At 41.6% G+C, this 16,899-nt stretch overlaps 1 protein-coding gene across 23 annotated transcripts in view; it reads right to left on the reverse strand.

The window, feature by feature from the left end:
• Positions 1-16,899, reverse strand: part of mark3a (MAP/microtubule affinity-regulating kinase 3a) — a 45,182-nt gene that overhangs the window by 1,634 nt on the left and 26,649 nt on the right. For 4 of the 23 annotated variants that reach the window (XM_035610394.2, XM_035610392.2, XM_047327325.1 and 1 more), the window contains exons 11-17: positions 14,123-14,235; positions 13,174-13,321; positions 12,005-12,222; positions 11,247-11,350; positions 7,809-8,081; positions 6,053-6,079; positions 333-377 (exon numbers count right to left, since the gene is read on the reverse strand). In XM_035610394.2, coding sequence (XP_035466287.1) covers positions 333-377; positions 6,053-6,079; positions 7,809-8,081; positions 11,247-11,350; positions 12,005-12,222; positions 13,174-13,321; positions 14,123-14,235 — 928 coding nt within the window. Of the gene's footprint in view, positions 1-332; positions 378-1,455; positions 1,504-1,704; positions 1,785-6,052; positions 6,080-7,808; positions 8,082-11,246; positions 11,351-12,004; positions 12,223-13,173; positions 13,322-14,122; positions 14,236-16,899 lie in introns of all 23 variants that reach the window. The other 19 variants (XM_035610397.2, XM_035610395.2, XM_047327326.1 and 16 more) reach the window with 14 other exon arrangements.

Consider the following 16,899-nt stretch of genomic DNA (forward strand, 5'->3'; position numbering starts at 1 on the left):
CTCAGGGTGACAAGAATACGAACATGCCATGCGAACAGAGCAGCACTCAAGTAGAGTGTCATGCAAACGCAAAAAAAAGAAGAAAAACCCTCCAGGCACAACACTCAAAAGGCAAAGCTCAATTACGTCAAACAAGTTCCCAAAATTGTCGGAAAAGATTCGAACATCCCAGGAGAAACAAAGCAGATATAAAGGTTCCTATGCAAAGGAGGTGGGGGAAGGGGTTCGATGCTGCACAGGAGGACAAACTGAAGCCTACATTTGATTAAAGGTGGACTGACATGTTGGGGGCGGGGAGAGGAGGAGGAGGGGGCGGGGACAGGTAACCTCACCTTGAGCCCTCAAGTCTCCCGTTTCTCTCAAACTCGGTTGAGACTCTGAGGAGCGCGAGCAGATCGGACGGGAGGAGGAGGCAAAAACAGAAGAGAGACACAAAAAACAAAAAAGAAGATGTGGATTGTGCACGACAAGTCATTTCAGATCAACTTCAGTGAATCAAAAGAAAAAAAGGAAAAAAAAAAGAGAATGTGTGACGTGTAATAAAGAGGAGAGGTGAAGCGACGACGACGGCGACGACGAGCCACCAACCGCAGGACAGAACAGGAAGAAAGATCAATGCAGAGACGTGGAAGGTTTTCACTTCCACCGATCGGTGAAGAGTCACGAGACAGAGACACAAGCGGCGACAGTGACGATGGAACTGAAGCCGACGGCAGCGAAGAGGAAAAGGAAACAGCAGCGACATGTTCTCGACTGACGCTTCACACGGACGATGAACGGCACAAAGAAACTGTTTGAATGGACTCAGATCACGGTGCTGCACTGGGGACTCATTTATATATATATTTATATATATATATATATTTACATATTTTAATTTTCGATCTTTGACTTTTTCCCCATAACAAAAACTTGAATCGTCCTTTTTGTTTGTTCGTATGTATGTAAAAGTTTATACGTAGAGATTTCAGTAAGAAAAACCCCAGCTGGACTGTTTTACAAGCACTTCAATGCACAATGATGATAACTGTGCTATTTTTGTTGCCTCATGCCATATCTCTCGATAAGAAAATAAAATAAACTAAACTGATCAGCATCTCAGAGTCTTGAATCAGCCCCCGACTCACTTCACACACGGAAATTGTCTGAGCGACAGAGACACAAAGCTAACGAGCTGATCAGCTCCGCGCTCCTCTGACGTGACGGAGAAAAACAGAAAAACAAACAAAAAAACAGGACGAGTGGAGGAGGAGGAGGAGGAGGAGGAAGTGACTCCGAACTCCTGACGAACAAGAGGACGAGTGGACAGACGGGACCGACTGACAGCAGGTGTCCTGGTGGGTCGGGCAGAGGCGCCGCGAAGAATCACAAGACCGAGGGGAGCAAGACGGGGAGGGGGAGGGGGAGGGGGAGGGGGGAGGAAGAGTTCCCTCCACGTGACTGACACTTCCTTACTCTAGATCTTCATCTTCCTACAACTCTCTATATCTTCCGCTCCTGAATCTGAAAAGAAAAAACGTGGATCTGAGGAGACTTTTCTCAATGGACACATGGCAAGAGAAGAAAAAGAACCAAAGGAAGAGGGAAAGAATACTTTTTCAAATGTGTGACATGACGACAGGCCAAAGGAAAAACATGGAAGGATGACGAGGAGGAGGGAAAGGAAGAGGCTGATAAGAGACCGGAGGAGGACAGAAGACTTACTAAGGCTCTTTCCTCCCTGGGTAGAGGGGACGGCAGGCCCTGTTTTGGCCATCTGCCGTTTGGCCGGGTCAATACTGACCCTACAGGCAGGAGAGGAAGAGCAGCAAGAGGTCAAAGGTTAAAGGACACAGGAAGGTTAGGAAGACAAGAACACACACTGTGAGGAGAGGAGTGAAGGTGGTGAGGTGACTGAACCTAAAACGTCCTGAGAGGAGGAACACGTATTTAAAACTCAATGACAGAAACATATACGGAGGATCGAAAAAGTCAAAAAGTACAACTGAAAACATTCAATAAATAATATTGCGAGTGAACTAATCGAAAGGGAGCATTAAAGACAAAAATGAAGCTTTTAATAGTTTTTTCTTCTAAACCTCGATCGGTGGGTTAAAGGTTGACCTGAAGATGGCGCTAGATGTGAAGTAAAGTTATTACAATACTACAATATTACAATAAAATATTATAAGAAATAAATAAAAATGTGAACATCTAGGAAAAGTCAGAATCGGGGAAGTCGTGAGGATTCAACCTCTGGGCACCACCAAGATTTTGTTTGGTGAATCCACGATGTTATTGTTGAAAACAATTTCGTCAGGATCAAAAGCAACAACCGCAATAATTCTGCTGATTTATTTTCTGAATTAATCGAATCTGAAACTGTCTGTTTTTTTTAAAACACTAAATATATATATTATTTCAGCATTTATGGACAATCAGAATTGACACAGAAAAGCATCAGATCGTCATCTTTAAAAAGCTTTAACAAGAAGATTTTTTTTGAAATTTTTGCTTGATTGATGATTCAATTGATAAATCAATTATGAAAATAGCATCAGATTAAATTTCAGTGAATGAATCATTCATTACCTCGTCTTTGCAGCTCTTAAATTGCTTTTGATTTTTCCTCTACCAAACATCGATTCATAAAATGAATTAAACCTGTTCCGTATGACATTTATCACTTCATTTATAAACCCCGTCTCAATTTACCTTGTGTGTTCGATAATAAGAAATTGCAAATCCAGCTAAAAACGCTTACGTTGATTAATCTGTTAGTTGACTGACAGAAAATAATCAAGGGTAATTATGATAATTAATTTACTGCATTTTCCCCCAATTTTGATTCACTGCAAACGGAATGTTTTGGGGTTTTGAGTCATTGGTCAGACAAAATTATTAGTCTGATATGAGACGTTGCTTGGGCCGCCCCCCCAAAAAGATAAGAATAAATAACTGAGATAATAATCACCAAATTAATCGATAATGAAAACTGTTTTCCGGACAAGTTCAGAAAAATGTATTTAAAAATATGATGAGCAAATTTAACAGAAGAATGAAATACTTTATACATTTCCCGTTATTCTTATTTATGTTGAGAGGGACAAGCACTGATGACTGAAGGAAAAATATAAAGCTTCATATTTCTTTTTCCACTCCATTCTATTAATGTGACCTACAATATTATTTATTGATGTGTTCACTTTCACGTTTGGCTCCGTAGAAATGGGGACAAACACAAAACGAAGTGCGGTGATGAGAGTGAGATGAGACGATGGTGATAAAGACTCTGGAAGATGATGAAGACGCTGGCAAAGGAAAAATAAAAAAAGAGGTTTACATATCGGCCACCAGAGGGCGCTGCTGAGCCTGGAGACGAGGGTCAAGAAGCCCCTCCCACTGTTCTGAGGCCACAGCTGATACTGTAACTGGCTCGTTCACTAATGATCAATCAAGTTTCAGAAACCGGTTCAACTTCAAGTAAAGTTTTATTTCAGTGTCGTGTCCTGGAGACTGATGAGTTTCGGCTCCTTCATTCACCAACATGAAACCACCAATGCTAACGTGATAAATGTTTAACAACGTCTTTTAAATCACGTTATTGGCCGAAATATGAGACGATCCAGATTTAAAGATGAACTCCGAACCCTTTACCAAACTCTGATTTCGGAAGAAAAAAATATATTATTGAAGGCGCGCCACACGTTCACACTCGTCTTGTTAAAATAAAGAACATGAAAGACTTCACACACTAAAAAAAATTAATTCTGGTTCTATATATTTGGATGAATTTGTGATTTCATTCAGTTATTTTTAATAAAGTTTATACTTACTTAAAATACGAAGCCTCAATTGCATTTCTTAATCTTTCTTTTAAAAAAATATGTACATCCAATATAACAGTATTGGGAATTTTTTTTGTCATCAATATCGGTATCGGCCCCCAAAAATATCCAATAGATATCAGTTTAATAACATATCAACGGATATTAGGGGCCAATACGTTAGAGTTGGCTGCTTCGCATTGAAGAATCAAGATTCAACCTCCAAAGATCAGATTTACTTATTTGGAGTTCTTGTAAATGTTCTGTTTCAATGTATTTGTAGAGATAACAATGTTATCGTTGCCCTGGTGATTTATAACTCACACGACTGTTCCGATGAAGAGGAATCATCCACCGACACACGATGTAGGAAAGATATATGGTGCAGCCGCGACGCTTTTCGATGAGAGTTGAATTGAAAACTAAAGTTAAAAAAATTCTAAAAATGATTCTTCCAATCCTCTGAAGAACTCCAACGTGTCCCAAAACACAACGATGACAGGACGAAAAGCATCGACCGGTCGATACTCTAAAACTCAAGTTGACTATGACTGTTGAATATATGCAAAACATTTAACATCATTGGGATAAATTAACCAATTTCTACACAAACACGACAATCTACACAAAGGTTGTATTTACAAAACTGCACAAATGTGCTTTTATATTTGCTCTTTTTCTCCTCTTCACTGCGCGAAACGGGAAAATGTTTCTTCCCCATTCGACGGCCATGAGAAATCCCCTTCTGAGTAAATAATAATAAATAATAAATATCTGTTTAAAGGTGAATAATGCAGCAGAACAATGTTTCGAAGCTCCGTCCAAAAAGTGCAGTTTCGACAGCAGAGAGACTGTTTCAGTCGCTGAGAGGAAACAAGCCACGGTCGATGGCGGCTGTAGAGAAGCGACATCATGCATGCGCTGGCGATTGATTAGTGGCAAGCTGCTTTGTTGTTGTTGTTGTTGTTGTTGTTGTTGTTGTTGCTGCTGCTGCTGCTGGTTAATCGACTGATTGATCGAGGAGGCCGGTCCTCTCTCCCAATCAGACCACCCACAGAGAGTACATTCACCCACACAGAAACACCAGTTCTAACCCGACTGACGTTTAACGTTTTATTTGTCGTTTTTGTTGACTTGGATTTGTTCTTTTTTTTTTTTTTTTTTTGAGTCACATTCCTCCGAAAGGAACAGTTTGATATTTTTGGGGCAATATGGAAACCACTCTCGAGTCTGTGCGGTTCTAATGCAAAGCTGCAGCTTGGCGCCGCTTAGCTTAGCACAAAGACTAGAAACAGGGGGAACAATTAGCCGGGCTCTGTTCGAAAAGGAAAAGTTAACGTGTTACATGTCATTAGTTCAATCCAGGGTTGTTGTTTTTTTTTACTTTTGCTCAAGCTCAAATATATATTCGCGTGACGCGATGTCGCGTTGGTTAACAAGCGCCGAGGTCACAAAAAACAACAACCCTGGATTCAACTTGATGACATGTGACATGTTCGGTAGGTTCAAAGTGAATGTCGCATCGCACCGCTCTCGTCACCCGGCTGTCTGCTGGCGTTCCCGTTAGGGGTGAACGCACAGTAACGTCTCACCGTGGCTGTTCCTCGCTCGTAGTGTTTTCCTCTAGCTGAACAACAGACAGTGTACGTGATGTGTGTTTTTAAAAGTATTAGTATGGATGTAGCCTACGAGCAGGACTATTTCTTTTCTGAGAGCAGCAAATAAGCAGATAAACAAGTTGTGACAGGTCAATTCCAAATTAGATTTTAATTTCCTCCGGAACAGAATCCGTCTGGCTGCTTCGCCCCGTTTCAGGTTTTCTACCTGGCATCGTAATTTCTAAGCAGACTTGAGAGCAGCATCAATGTTTTTGAAAAAAATTGCATTTGCCCTGATGTTGAACTATTCCTTTAAGAATACAATCAGCCCCGTTGACGAATTAGATGATGTCTATTTGTGCAACTGGGGTAGAAAAAATGTCATTATGTCACAAATCTGATCACATTAATCCGATTATAACCTGTGTGAGTAAATTAACCCAGAGAGTTTCTTTTTTTCTTTTTCTTTTCTTCTTCTGCTAAGCGTTGTGTTAGTTCAGTGCCAGCAGCCTCACACGTCTGTCGAGTTTCACACACAGTTTTATCAGTGACATTTGGGGGGGGGGGGGGGGGGGGGGGGGTTTTGGGGGGGGGGGGTTATTTTTGGGGGGGCACAGAGCGAAAAAGGCAGAACAGGAGTCCTCCTACCTTTTGGTAAACCTGAATGACATGTTTCTACAACAGAACCAGACAAAGAAACAGTGAGAATGGTGAAAGGGGGAAGTGAAAGGAGGAGGAGGAGGAGGAAGGGGAGGAGGGAAGGAGGCATGAGGAATTGGAGTGAGTGAACAAAAATGGGGTGATTGGAATCATCAACAGTGAAAAGGGGGAAGATTCATTTTTGTTTTCATTGAATAATGAAATGATTTCAATTCCTCATTTTTAGGTCAGTCATTGCAGGAGTGACGTCGCTGGCCTGGCTGCCGCTCGTGGAACCCTGACAATTTAGGTTTGTTATAAAAAGTTTGGATGGTTTTAATAAATATATATATATATATATATATATATATATATATATATATATATATATATATATATATATTGTTTTTTAATTATAACAGGGCATTGCCATTGAGGTTAGATGTACAGTTATAATGTGGCTAATGCCACGAAAATCTAGAGCCAGATGGAAACGACTGATGGAACAAAGCTGCTAAAAATGTTTTCATTTGGTCCAAACCAAAGAAAAAAAATAAACAATAACAATAAAAAAAATAAAAGTTCAACTGATATATATATATATAAAATGCAGACTAATGCTGCGTTCTCATCAAAAACACGGAATTTTTGCGTTGCGCTGCGCGCATGAGTTTGGCCGCCAGGTAAACACAACTGGAAGATCAATGCTGATCGGCTTTTGGTGGCATGCAAAAATTTCAGCTCGAGTCCAAATATAAGTGAATGACAGGAATTTAACGTTGCGGCATTCGCATCGCCAGGCACGAGTGACACGAATTTCTCGTCTACCCGGGTCTTTGCATTGGTCTTTGTATTTTATCTCATCACACGAAAAATTCACTTCATATTTCTGGTGTCAATTTGTTTGGTTGTAAGCAGTAAAGAACCCATTGAATTTTTCTTTGCATCCGGACACTTACACTTTCTTAAACATTGTGCCATTTTTTTTCCCCCAGGGAATAATTAATGTTTCCTGATTAACATTTCTTTTGAGTAACTATGAGTGTATGAGATTTGAGCTCTACTGAGTCACATTCTAGTTTTCTCAGATGTCGTAAAGAGCTCAAGATGCTAATTACTTATGAGCTATAGCAGCAATAAACAGATTAAAATACGTTTGAATAAACTGACTCCTCCTTCATACACTAGGTTGTGTACGACTGATCAGCGTGAACCTGAGTGGACGAGACTTAAACGTGTCAGTTTCTACTTTGATTTAGACCAAAAACAACAAACATTCAAGCCGCGTTTCCTCCCTTCTACAATAAATAAGATCTTCTGAAGCCCGTGTACAAGCTCCGTGGTGTTTATGGGTCCAGGCACTGGTTATGTTCCGGTCCCTCGAACCACAGAACTGTAAATCTGAGATTTCTCCCTTCGGAGGCGCTTGGGTTCTCTCTGGCAAGCAACCAGGCAGTGACGGATAAACAATTCGGACTTGAGGGTAAATCACATTGTACAGGACAGTGAAGTGTTTCCCAAAGCATGTAATTAATCATCCTAACTCCACAAGGCAGTGTGCTGATTGGGTTTTTAACTGGAACAGACAGAGTCAAGGGAGATTAAACTGTGCAGAGCCGAGCTGGAGTCTATCTGCTTTTCGTTTCCAGACCTGAGGAGCGTCTCAGCATTTACACAAAGAATAAATGATTTGTCTTGAAAGTTAAGTTGAGCTTAATAGAACTGACTGAAGAAAAAGAAAGAGCGCGGTTGTCTCCTCGCCTACCTGCGGGTGAGCTTGGAGGTGAGCTTGGAGAAGAGGTTGCTGGTCCCGCGGCTCCGCGTCTGGGAGAGAGGCGTGGCGTCGTGGGAGAGGGTGGGCGACGCCGGCGGCCCGTTGTACGTGGCCGTGCGCCGGTCCCTCAGCTGGCCCCCGTGGAAGGTGCTGCGGCTGGCGGTGCCCCGGGGGAAGCGGAGGCGGTCGGGCGTGGTGGCGTTGGTGATGCTGTGGGTCGACGCCACCGGGTTCCGCTGGCCGCCGGGCGACACGGCGACGCTGCTGAGGTGGGACGGAAGAGGAGGAAGAAGAAGAGAGGGAGGAGTGAGGATCCGATCGGGGTTCGAACTCAGGGAGGACGGGTCGACTGTCGGCTTTTCCACTGCAGATGTGTACTTCAGTGGCCTCTACTTCTACTACTAAGAATAATAATAATCATATTTCTTAGAGCCCTACAAATATGGATCTTTGGAGACAGATGCCGATATTGGGTATTAACCTTTCTTTCCAATTTATCGGCCGATACTAAAATTTCCCTAAGACGACGTTATCGAACCCTTATGACCCTTAAGAAATGTTATTGAGGCTTGATATTTGACAGTTCAAACCATAAACTTTACAATAAACAAATACAACCAAGTATAAATAACTTGAATTAGGAAAATAAGCAATTTTTTTTCTCCGTAAAATATATATATATATATATATATATATATACCGTCTGTGAGAATATATCGTTCATGTATCGGCTCTACTCCTCTTCTCTTTCGTACACTGACGTCAGTGACCGTGTGAGAACCTCAACACTAATTGGCTTTCGCGCCACACGAATATTTCGTACGAGTTTCAAACATATTACAACTTGAGTGAAACGAAGAAGGAAATTGGCATCTTTGTTTTGACTTATGTTGTTATGACGTCAGAGAAACTACAATAAATTAACTCAGGTTCTGTTTTCAGGATAAAACCGGTTCATTCTTTTTTAAATTTCTCTTGAAACTGATCCAAGCCACTGATCCGTTCAGTTTTTTCATATTTTTTTTTTTTTAGAAATAAGGAACATTTTTGCAGCACTAGAGCCACAGTGCAGGTACACAAGTAAACGGCTGCAATGGAAAAATCCCCTTGTGACACTTCCATCACATTTTCCCACCATATCTTTTCAACGATCGGCCCAAATATGTTATTCCTACATGAGTTTCTAATGTTGCCATGAGTTTAAGATAAATGAATCTGGCATGTTAAGACGTCAACAGGGCAGGAAATTAAATTTAAAAAAGACAAATGTAAATCTCAGCAGCTGAGGGTTCGAGACAACTTCAGATTGATCTGTCACGGTTTGCCTGGAAAAAATAATTCTGGCTATGAATTCAGACATTTTACTGAGAAACGTGAAACATTTCAGTCTCGTGACCTTTCGTCTTAAAACGCTGCTTTTCGACCGAAGCCACGGAATAAATGAGTAAGAGTTTTCATCAGTTGTCCATCGACACTATAACAGATGAAAAAACCTTTATGTTAATATTTGTGTTGCAAATTAATAATGTCATTCGAAATGTAGAGGTGGAAAAAAGGAGAAAACGGTTTAAAATGTTTTCGTTCGGATTAAGGGATTAAATTTCGACCACTGTCCCTGCAGCGGAAATTGGCTGTAAGGTAAAAAGAGAAAAACATTTCTAATAAAAAATTAACAACATTTCAGACAAAGTGTGAGAGATGATTTGGAAAAGACTAATTTGAATGATTTTGACAGCTGCAGTTATTTTCCCACCCTGGATCATCAAGCTCTGAACGACGACAAGACAAGAGTGACGTTGTGTCCCTGATCAGTGAAGAGTCTGAGGGTGAAGGGACAGCACGGGGGGAGAGGGGGGGGGCGGCCATAGTGTGTTCGCAGACCAACAGGTCGAGGAGATCCACACGGAGAAGATCAGGGTCAAAGTTCACAGCGGAGGATGGAGGAGAGAGATCAGGAGCAGAGCTGTGGAGAGTTCGTTATTGCGAATGCCTGCAGCAGCAGCAGCAGCAGCAGCAGAAGGAACGTCCTCCGGGTTACGGTGGGTCAGGGATGATGCAGACATGGAAAAATAGTATCACACAGACTTTAAGACCCAGTTTGTCAAAGTGTGGATATTTATTTTTTCTATATTTGTGCCTCCACTTATCAGTGGCTGAGCAGGTAAAACTTCGCCCTCCGAATATCTCCATGGGGATATTCATATGTAACTGTCTCTGGGACTTTTCTCTTGTTCACGAATAAATTAATCAACCTTCCTCATGAGGGTCATTTTACATGGTTTGTTGTTTGTTTGTCAGCAGAATTATGCAAAAGCTACTGAACGCATTTCCACGAAACTCGGTGGGTCACAAAAGAACCCAATCGAATTTTGGCGTGGTTCCGCACAAAGCTCAGTTTTATTCTAGCGTTTGGAACCAACAGAGTCTTTATTCCAAAATGATCACGAAAACAAGGCGAGGGACATATTTTGATTATTAATTAATCGAGTCAGTCTTTAAAGGTGAAGTCAGTTTTACCTGCTCTTGTCCAATGAAGATAAATTTCAGACAAAACAAGATGGACAACGCACTTTCTTTACGGCTGGTTGCAGGAAAAGTGTCCATGGTTTTAGTCGTGGTGTTACAGAGTGTGAAGCCGGCTGGATGTGCAGGTTAGCGAGGGGCCGACCGGGGGCTGAGACATGAGAGGAGACAGACGGGGTGGTGGTGGGGGGGTTGGAGGCCCCTGTCGTCTTACTTGGGTGTGCAGTAGTCCAGATCGTAGTAGGAGTGGGGCAGCGTGGCCCAGCCTGCCTGGCAAGCGTGCAAAGGGCCAACGGTTTGATACCGCTGCTGCACCGAGCTGGACGAGGCACCGAACACGGCGGCCGCAAACGCAGAGGAGGGGCTAGTGGCACAAGCCATCTCAGTCATGCTGGTCATGCCACGACGAGAAGAAGAAAGGAAAAGAAAAATACCCCCCGCCCCCCAAACCAGAGCACAAACACACAGGCAGAAATAGAAAATAAGAAAGAAAATGGAAAGTAAATATAAAGAAAGAAGGAAAAGAACGAAATAAAATAAGGGAGCGAGACAAATGAAATCTTTTTTCTGGGGGATTCCTGTCTGGATTTTTTTCCTTTTAACAAAATACGTGAGAAAATCTGGGATATGAACCAGTTAGAATTTGATATTTTTGGTTTTGAGTGTTGAATTTCGACCACATTCCTGTTCAGAGGATCTTTTGTCTTCGTCTCGGATGGAGAAAGTTTTAGAACAACATTTAGATCATGCGAAATTAAAATTAATAAATACACATGCTCATTTATCCAGAACCAAGTAGTTAAACCTTGTTGTACTTTCCCCCCTCCCTATCAGAGGTTAATGTGTGTGGCGGCTGAAATTGGTCGCTGACACAGAGTTTACGTTTCCCTACGTTCCTCGTCTCACCTGTTCTCCTTCCCGTTGGGGATGACGGAGAGTCGGTCCGTGTTGTTTCTGTCGCTGCAGACGTACGTGTTCCTCCGGGTCATACCCGCCGACGCAGGGTTGTTCTGCAGTGAGAGAGAGAGAAAAACCTGACGTGAAAATACGACACAATGTTTCCGACAACGTGTTTGATATATTTATGCCAGAAAATGTAAAAAACAAATGAACATATGACGATAAAATATGTAACAAAACATCAAAGAATCTCTGAAAGGACACACACACACACACACACACACACACACACACACACACACACACACACACACACACACACACACACACACACACACACACACACACACACACACACACACACACACACACACACACACACACACACACACACACACACACACACACACGGGATGAATAGACATTAAAATTATGTGTCTTATGGCTAGATCATAGTCAATAATAATTTCATGAATAAATTTATCATGACATATTGTAGTGTTTATGAAACCTAAAAATCTCAGGTGGTATCAGGAAGCATAAGCACATGAAGAATTTAAATACAGACGTCCTCCTGCCTTCCCCTGAAAACATGAATATTTCGTTAAAAAAAAATGTATTTTGTGTCTTTTAAATAATTAATTTTCAAGATCTGGGACAACCTTGATCCGTCTTGTGTTCTAAGAATTCCCATTTGCCACAGATGATGGTTCAGAGATCTTCCAACTGCAGATGAAAGGAGCTGTGTGTGTACAGTGACTCACACTCGGGCCGGTGGTGGCGCCTTTCCTGCGGTCGGGGATGTCGGCCTTGTTGGGGTTGTTGGCGTTGCCCAGCAGGGGGCTGGCGGGCGGAGCGCCGCGGCTGCCCGGGGTGCCGGGCTTACGGAGCTGGACGCCGCCTTCCTCCTTCGTGCTGTTCTCCGCCGTGGTCGTCTGACTCCTCTTCGGATGAGCCGTCCCCGGAGGGACGTTCTGACCGACTGCAGAGAGGAGAAGAAGAAGAAGAAGAAATATAAAAACAGGGACAGATGTGCAACTTACTGTTTGTACCTCTGGCAGAATAAAATACTGAGCAGCCATTTTTTTAATCTAAGTGCTTTATATCTAAAATGAGACGACCTACATTTGGACTGAGAACAGAATCATCAGCACATGAAGCTATTTTTTAAAGAAAGTAGGTTGATTTAGTTCACAGCTGAAAAAACTATCTGGAGTGCAACAGTTAATCGATTAGTAATCAACAACAAAATTTATCGCCAACTATTTTGTAGTGTTAAGTAGTTTTTATGAAAAAAAGTCAAAATTCTCTGATTTCAGCTTCTTCAATGTGAAATTTTCTGTTTTTTTTCGCTCCTCTGTGACAGTAAACTGAATATATTTGTTTTGTGGACGAAACAAAACATCATCTCGGAGTTTTGGGAAACACGATCAACCTTTATCACCATTTTCTGACATTTTATGGATCGATTAATCGAGAAAATAATCTTCATTGATCGACAGATTCATTCAAATAAGAATATCTCCACAATGTTTTAATGTATTGATAAAGTGGCTTGAGATGATTAATTCAATGATTTATCAGGCAATTATTCAGCAACAGTTTGTGATAGAAAATGGAAATCTTCACTTCTTGGGAAAGATTTGGGAAGCAGATGGAACTTTTCTTTCTTTTCTAACTGTTGTTGAGAAAATTATAATTTATAGGCAAATATTTTGTTGTTAAACTGCAGTTGAACACGTTTTGCCATCTTATTTCTGGAAACCTCAACTATAAATGCTGCAGTTTTCCTTAACATTTCGGTGAACGATGCTGACAAACCGACCTTTTAACTTGCCCCATTTTCATTCAAATTCAGTTCTAATTCATTCATTCCCAATGTGATTAGAAGAGAGCGAGAGACATCCGACCGAGCCGCTCATGTCGTCCTCACCTTGTTCACTGTAGCGCCGCTGCTTGTGGTTGGACGAGACGCTCCTCTGCACCTTGAGGTGCGAGGGCGACTGGCCGTTGAGCTCGCTGCTGGGCCTCGGCTTGGCCAGAGAGAGGTTGCTGCTGGAGGCCGACTCGCTGGGCTCCAGCTGGAGGGGAGACGCAGACACAAAGAGACGCATGTTACGCATTCCTACATCGTAGGGAGACAGATTGATATGGATTTTTTTGGAGCTGATGTCGATATTAGTGCGTCAAAATAGGAGATACAAACATATAAAACAAAAACATTTGCAATGAGATGTTAAGACGTTGTTGATAAAATGTTATGACACAGAAATGCAATGGATATTTTACAGTTTAACTAAATAAATAACTACAAATAAAAAGAAAACACATACAACTAAGTATATAGTACTTCAAAAGAATATAGAAAATGTACTTTTTTGAATGTAAAATGCATGGAGCAAATACTTTGAGATTTCTTTTAGCAATGAAAAGTGCCCTATAAATGACATTTATTATTATTATTAAATGTTTTTTTTTTGCATTGATCATTCTGTAAAAATAAATGTTTTCATAGAAGCGCATATCTGCAAAAACTATTTTTGTGGGGCTGCTGACACTCGTACGGAGATTTAGAATAAATTTAACGAGAAGCTGTTTAAGGCAAAACTATTGTGTAAACGCACCTTTTTTAAGGGCTTTCTAACCCTCATTTATAATATTTGAGACATTTAGAAGACAAATATGACTTGTGCCCTTAACAGCAACAAGAGACAAAGGAGTGTTGACCAATGTGTTGGTCAATCGATTAAAATAAATTGATTTCTGATGACAGATCAGAGACGAATCCTCCCCTTCGTCCCTCGTTTTAACCAAACCGGAGATGTTAACATTACAGAATGATCGGCCAGGGTCAGTCTACAGCCGGAACACGGTCTCTGTACCTCGGAGGCCTTCCTGCCCAGCAGCAGGTAGGTGGCTGTGATCTCGTCGTACTTCATCTTGGCCAGAGACTCCTGGATCTCCTCCAGGTTGTAGCCCATCCCCACCATCACGTCTGCAGCGACATAACCACATCTCATCGTCAACTCACATACATACACAGGATGCAGGTTTTTTGTTTTTTTTAAAGATACATATTCTTAACATAGATTAAATTATTAGACATTAAACGATTCATCACAAAGAAAATTTCACTGAAAACTAAATAACTCACTCGCTGTGGCTTTGCACTTTTCTAAAAGCAGTTAGCCTTGGATGATGGGAAAGAAATTGAAATATCTAACTGAGGTATTGTTTAACTAAGCACTTATAAATAAAGAATAAAAAAAAATAAATTGAAAAGAAAATGGTTCAGCAAAGGATCATTCAATTAATTCAGTTATCGTCCACTTCAGTCAGCCAGATTAATTATTATTATTCACGCATTACTCTGGAGGCTTAACAAACAAGCTTCATTCATTTTAATTTCTTCTTTTCAGGTTTTCAATCAACTTTAAAAGAAGCTTACGTCAAGTAAGTTCTGTCTGAGAATGATTATTTGATGGATTCACTAATTGTTGAAGCTGTTAAAAAAACAACATATGGAAGGTCTTTAATTTTTCACAGAACTGTGAGTGTGTGTTTACGTAATGATTCAGGCATTAGTAATCATCCCCCTGCCTTTTGGTCCTGCCTGCATCAATCAAGAGGCAGAGAGATGCTGATTGGAGAGGTTGTGAGAGAGCGCACACACACACACACACACACACACACACACACACACACACACACACACACACACACACACACACACACACACACACACACACACACACACACACACACACACACACACACACACACACACACACACACACACACACACACACACACACACACACACACACACACCAAGTAACCTTCGCAAGTCGACCAGCTTACGTTTGTAGGTAAAGCAGTGTTTCCCACTGCAGCTCCAGCCTTGAAACATTTATCTCTGCGTGTGCATGTGTGTGTGACCCCCCCCCCCCCAAACCATGCATCATGTGAAAGCTTTCATCCTTTCAGCTCCTCACTTCGCTCCCTTATCAATCTTTTAAGAAGAGGGTTCTCTCTGAATCTGAAGCGAAGCAGCAGATCACATCTTCAGAGATTCGGAGACGTTTCTGTGAGCGAAGGTGTGAAAATGACTCATCGTGACTTGTAACGTGCTCTGATTTCCTGCCACTCGTTGATATGTCACAACAGGAAATCAGGTCCGTTTCCAACGGGGACGTGAACTTCACCGAGTTGAACTCAGTGACTGACTGTTCAAACACGACAAACTGTTTTACTTTATGCTTCTAGTTTGCATCGTTAGAGCCGACCAGTTGGAGGTTAAGAGGCTCTGCAGAAAAGTAGCTGCTGCGTACAAGCATCCCATCGGTAATGTTATAAATAAACAATTTAATTATCTATTGATTCTGCTGCAGAATGTCTGAAATAACAATAAAGCCTTTTTAATTACTCAACATCATAAATCAGTGTAAAATTGTGCACAAACTGAAATTGAAAGGTATAAAATCCGCCATACATATATTGGTTTACCTGAGACATATTGGTATCAGAGTTGATCGATTACTAACAAGAAACATCAACGGAGGAAGTGCAAAGATATTTTTTTATGTGTCTTTATTAAGTCTAATTTCAGTCTGTCAGGACCGATGACTGTAAATAAAGATGGATTGAAAACAGCAAAACCTCCACAGATTAAAACAATTCATCTTCCCTTTCTTCATGTGAGGCTGAACGAGCCTCTGCTGCATCGTGACATTAATGCCGTTATTCTCGGAGGGTTAGCGGCTTTTCTACTTTGTTTTTTACCAACTTTCATCTTCTAATTTTGGTCGAGTGAAACCTCCCCCTCATCGGCGCGAAACTATTCACTCTGACAGACGTGTCACGATTTCAAAACCTGTTTCTGTACCTGGAAACTGACACTTGAGTCAGTTGAAGTGCAGGAACACAGAGAGTGTGTGAAACGAGCTCAGCCTCTGTTACTAGGCAGAATCTGTGATAACCATCTCCTCTCATCTTTCTCACTTTCACCCTCCTGTTTTCACACCCCACTTCAGTTTCTGTCCATGACAGTTTGCTTTAGAATCGATTACTGCCCCTTTAAAAGTACGCAGAAGCTGCTTACTCATGGTCGTACAGACAACTGCAACTGAAATACTTAAAACAGTGAAGAAAAACTTAAAAATGCCTTTATTCTGTGTTTCTTCTATTAGTTAAAAATGAGTTTAGGGACGTTAATTCCCATCAGAGACAAAGATATCCACATATCCTCACACTGAACGACATCAACGTGTGTGTTTCATGACTGTGCGTTAAGATCCGATCCCCTCTTGTCTCTCCAGGTCTGTAATTTCCCCCCGATTGTCAAAATGTGGTCGGGAGAACCATGAGATAAATGACCACGGAGCACAGTGAATATTTCGTCTCTGCCTGCACCCATAAGCTTTTAATGTAATATTTCAGGTGCATATTTGAGCAATTCCTCTGAAAAGAAAAAGCCCCTCACTCTCTCTCTTGTTCCCTTCCTCATCTTCTTCTTGGGTGACTGTGAGTTCGCACTGACACATGTGCACCGACAGCCAACCCCCAGCTGCTCTTATGTAAGAGCCCACCACCACCCGCCTCTTCCTCTTCTTCCTCCTCCTCCTCCTCCTCCTCCTCTCCCGTGTGCCGCTTTCATCCC

This window comes from Scophthalmus maximus, chromosome 15 (genome assembly GCF_022379125.1).
Source record: "Scophthalmus maximus strain ysfricsl-2021 chromosome 15, ASM2237912v1, whole genome shotgun sequence".
Classification (NCBI taxonomy): Eukaryota; Metazoa; Chordata; class Actinopteri; order Pleuronectiformes; family Scophthalmidae; genus Scophthalmus; species Scophthalmus maximus.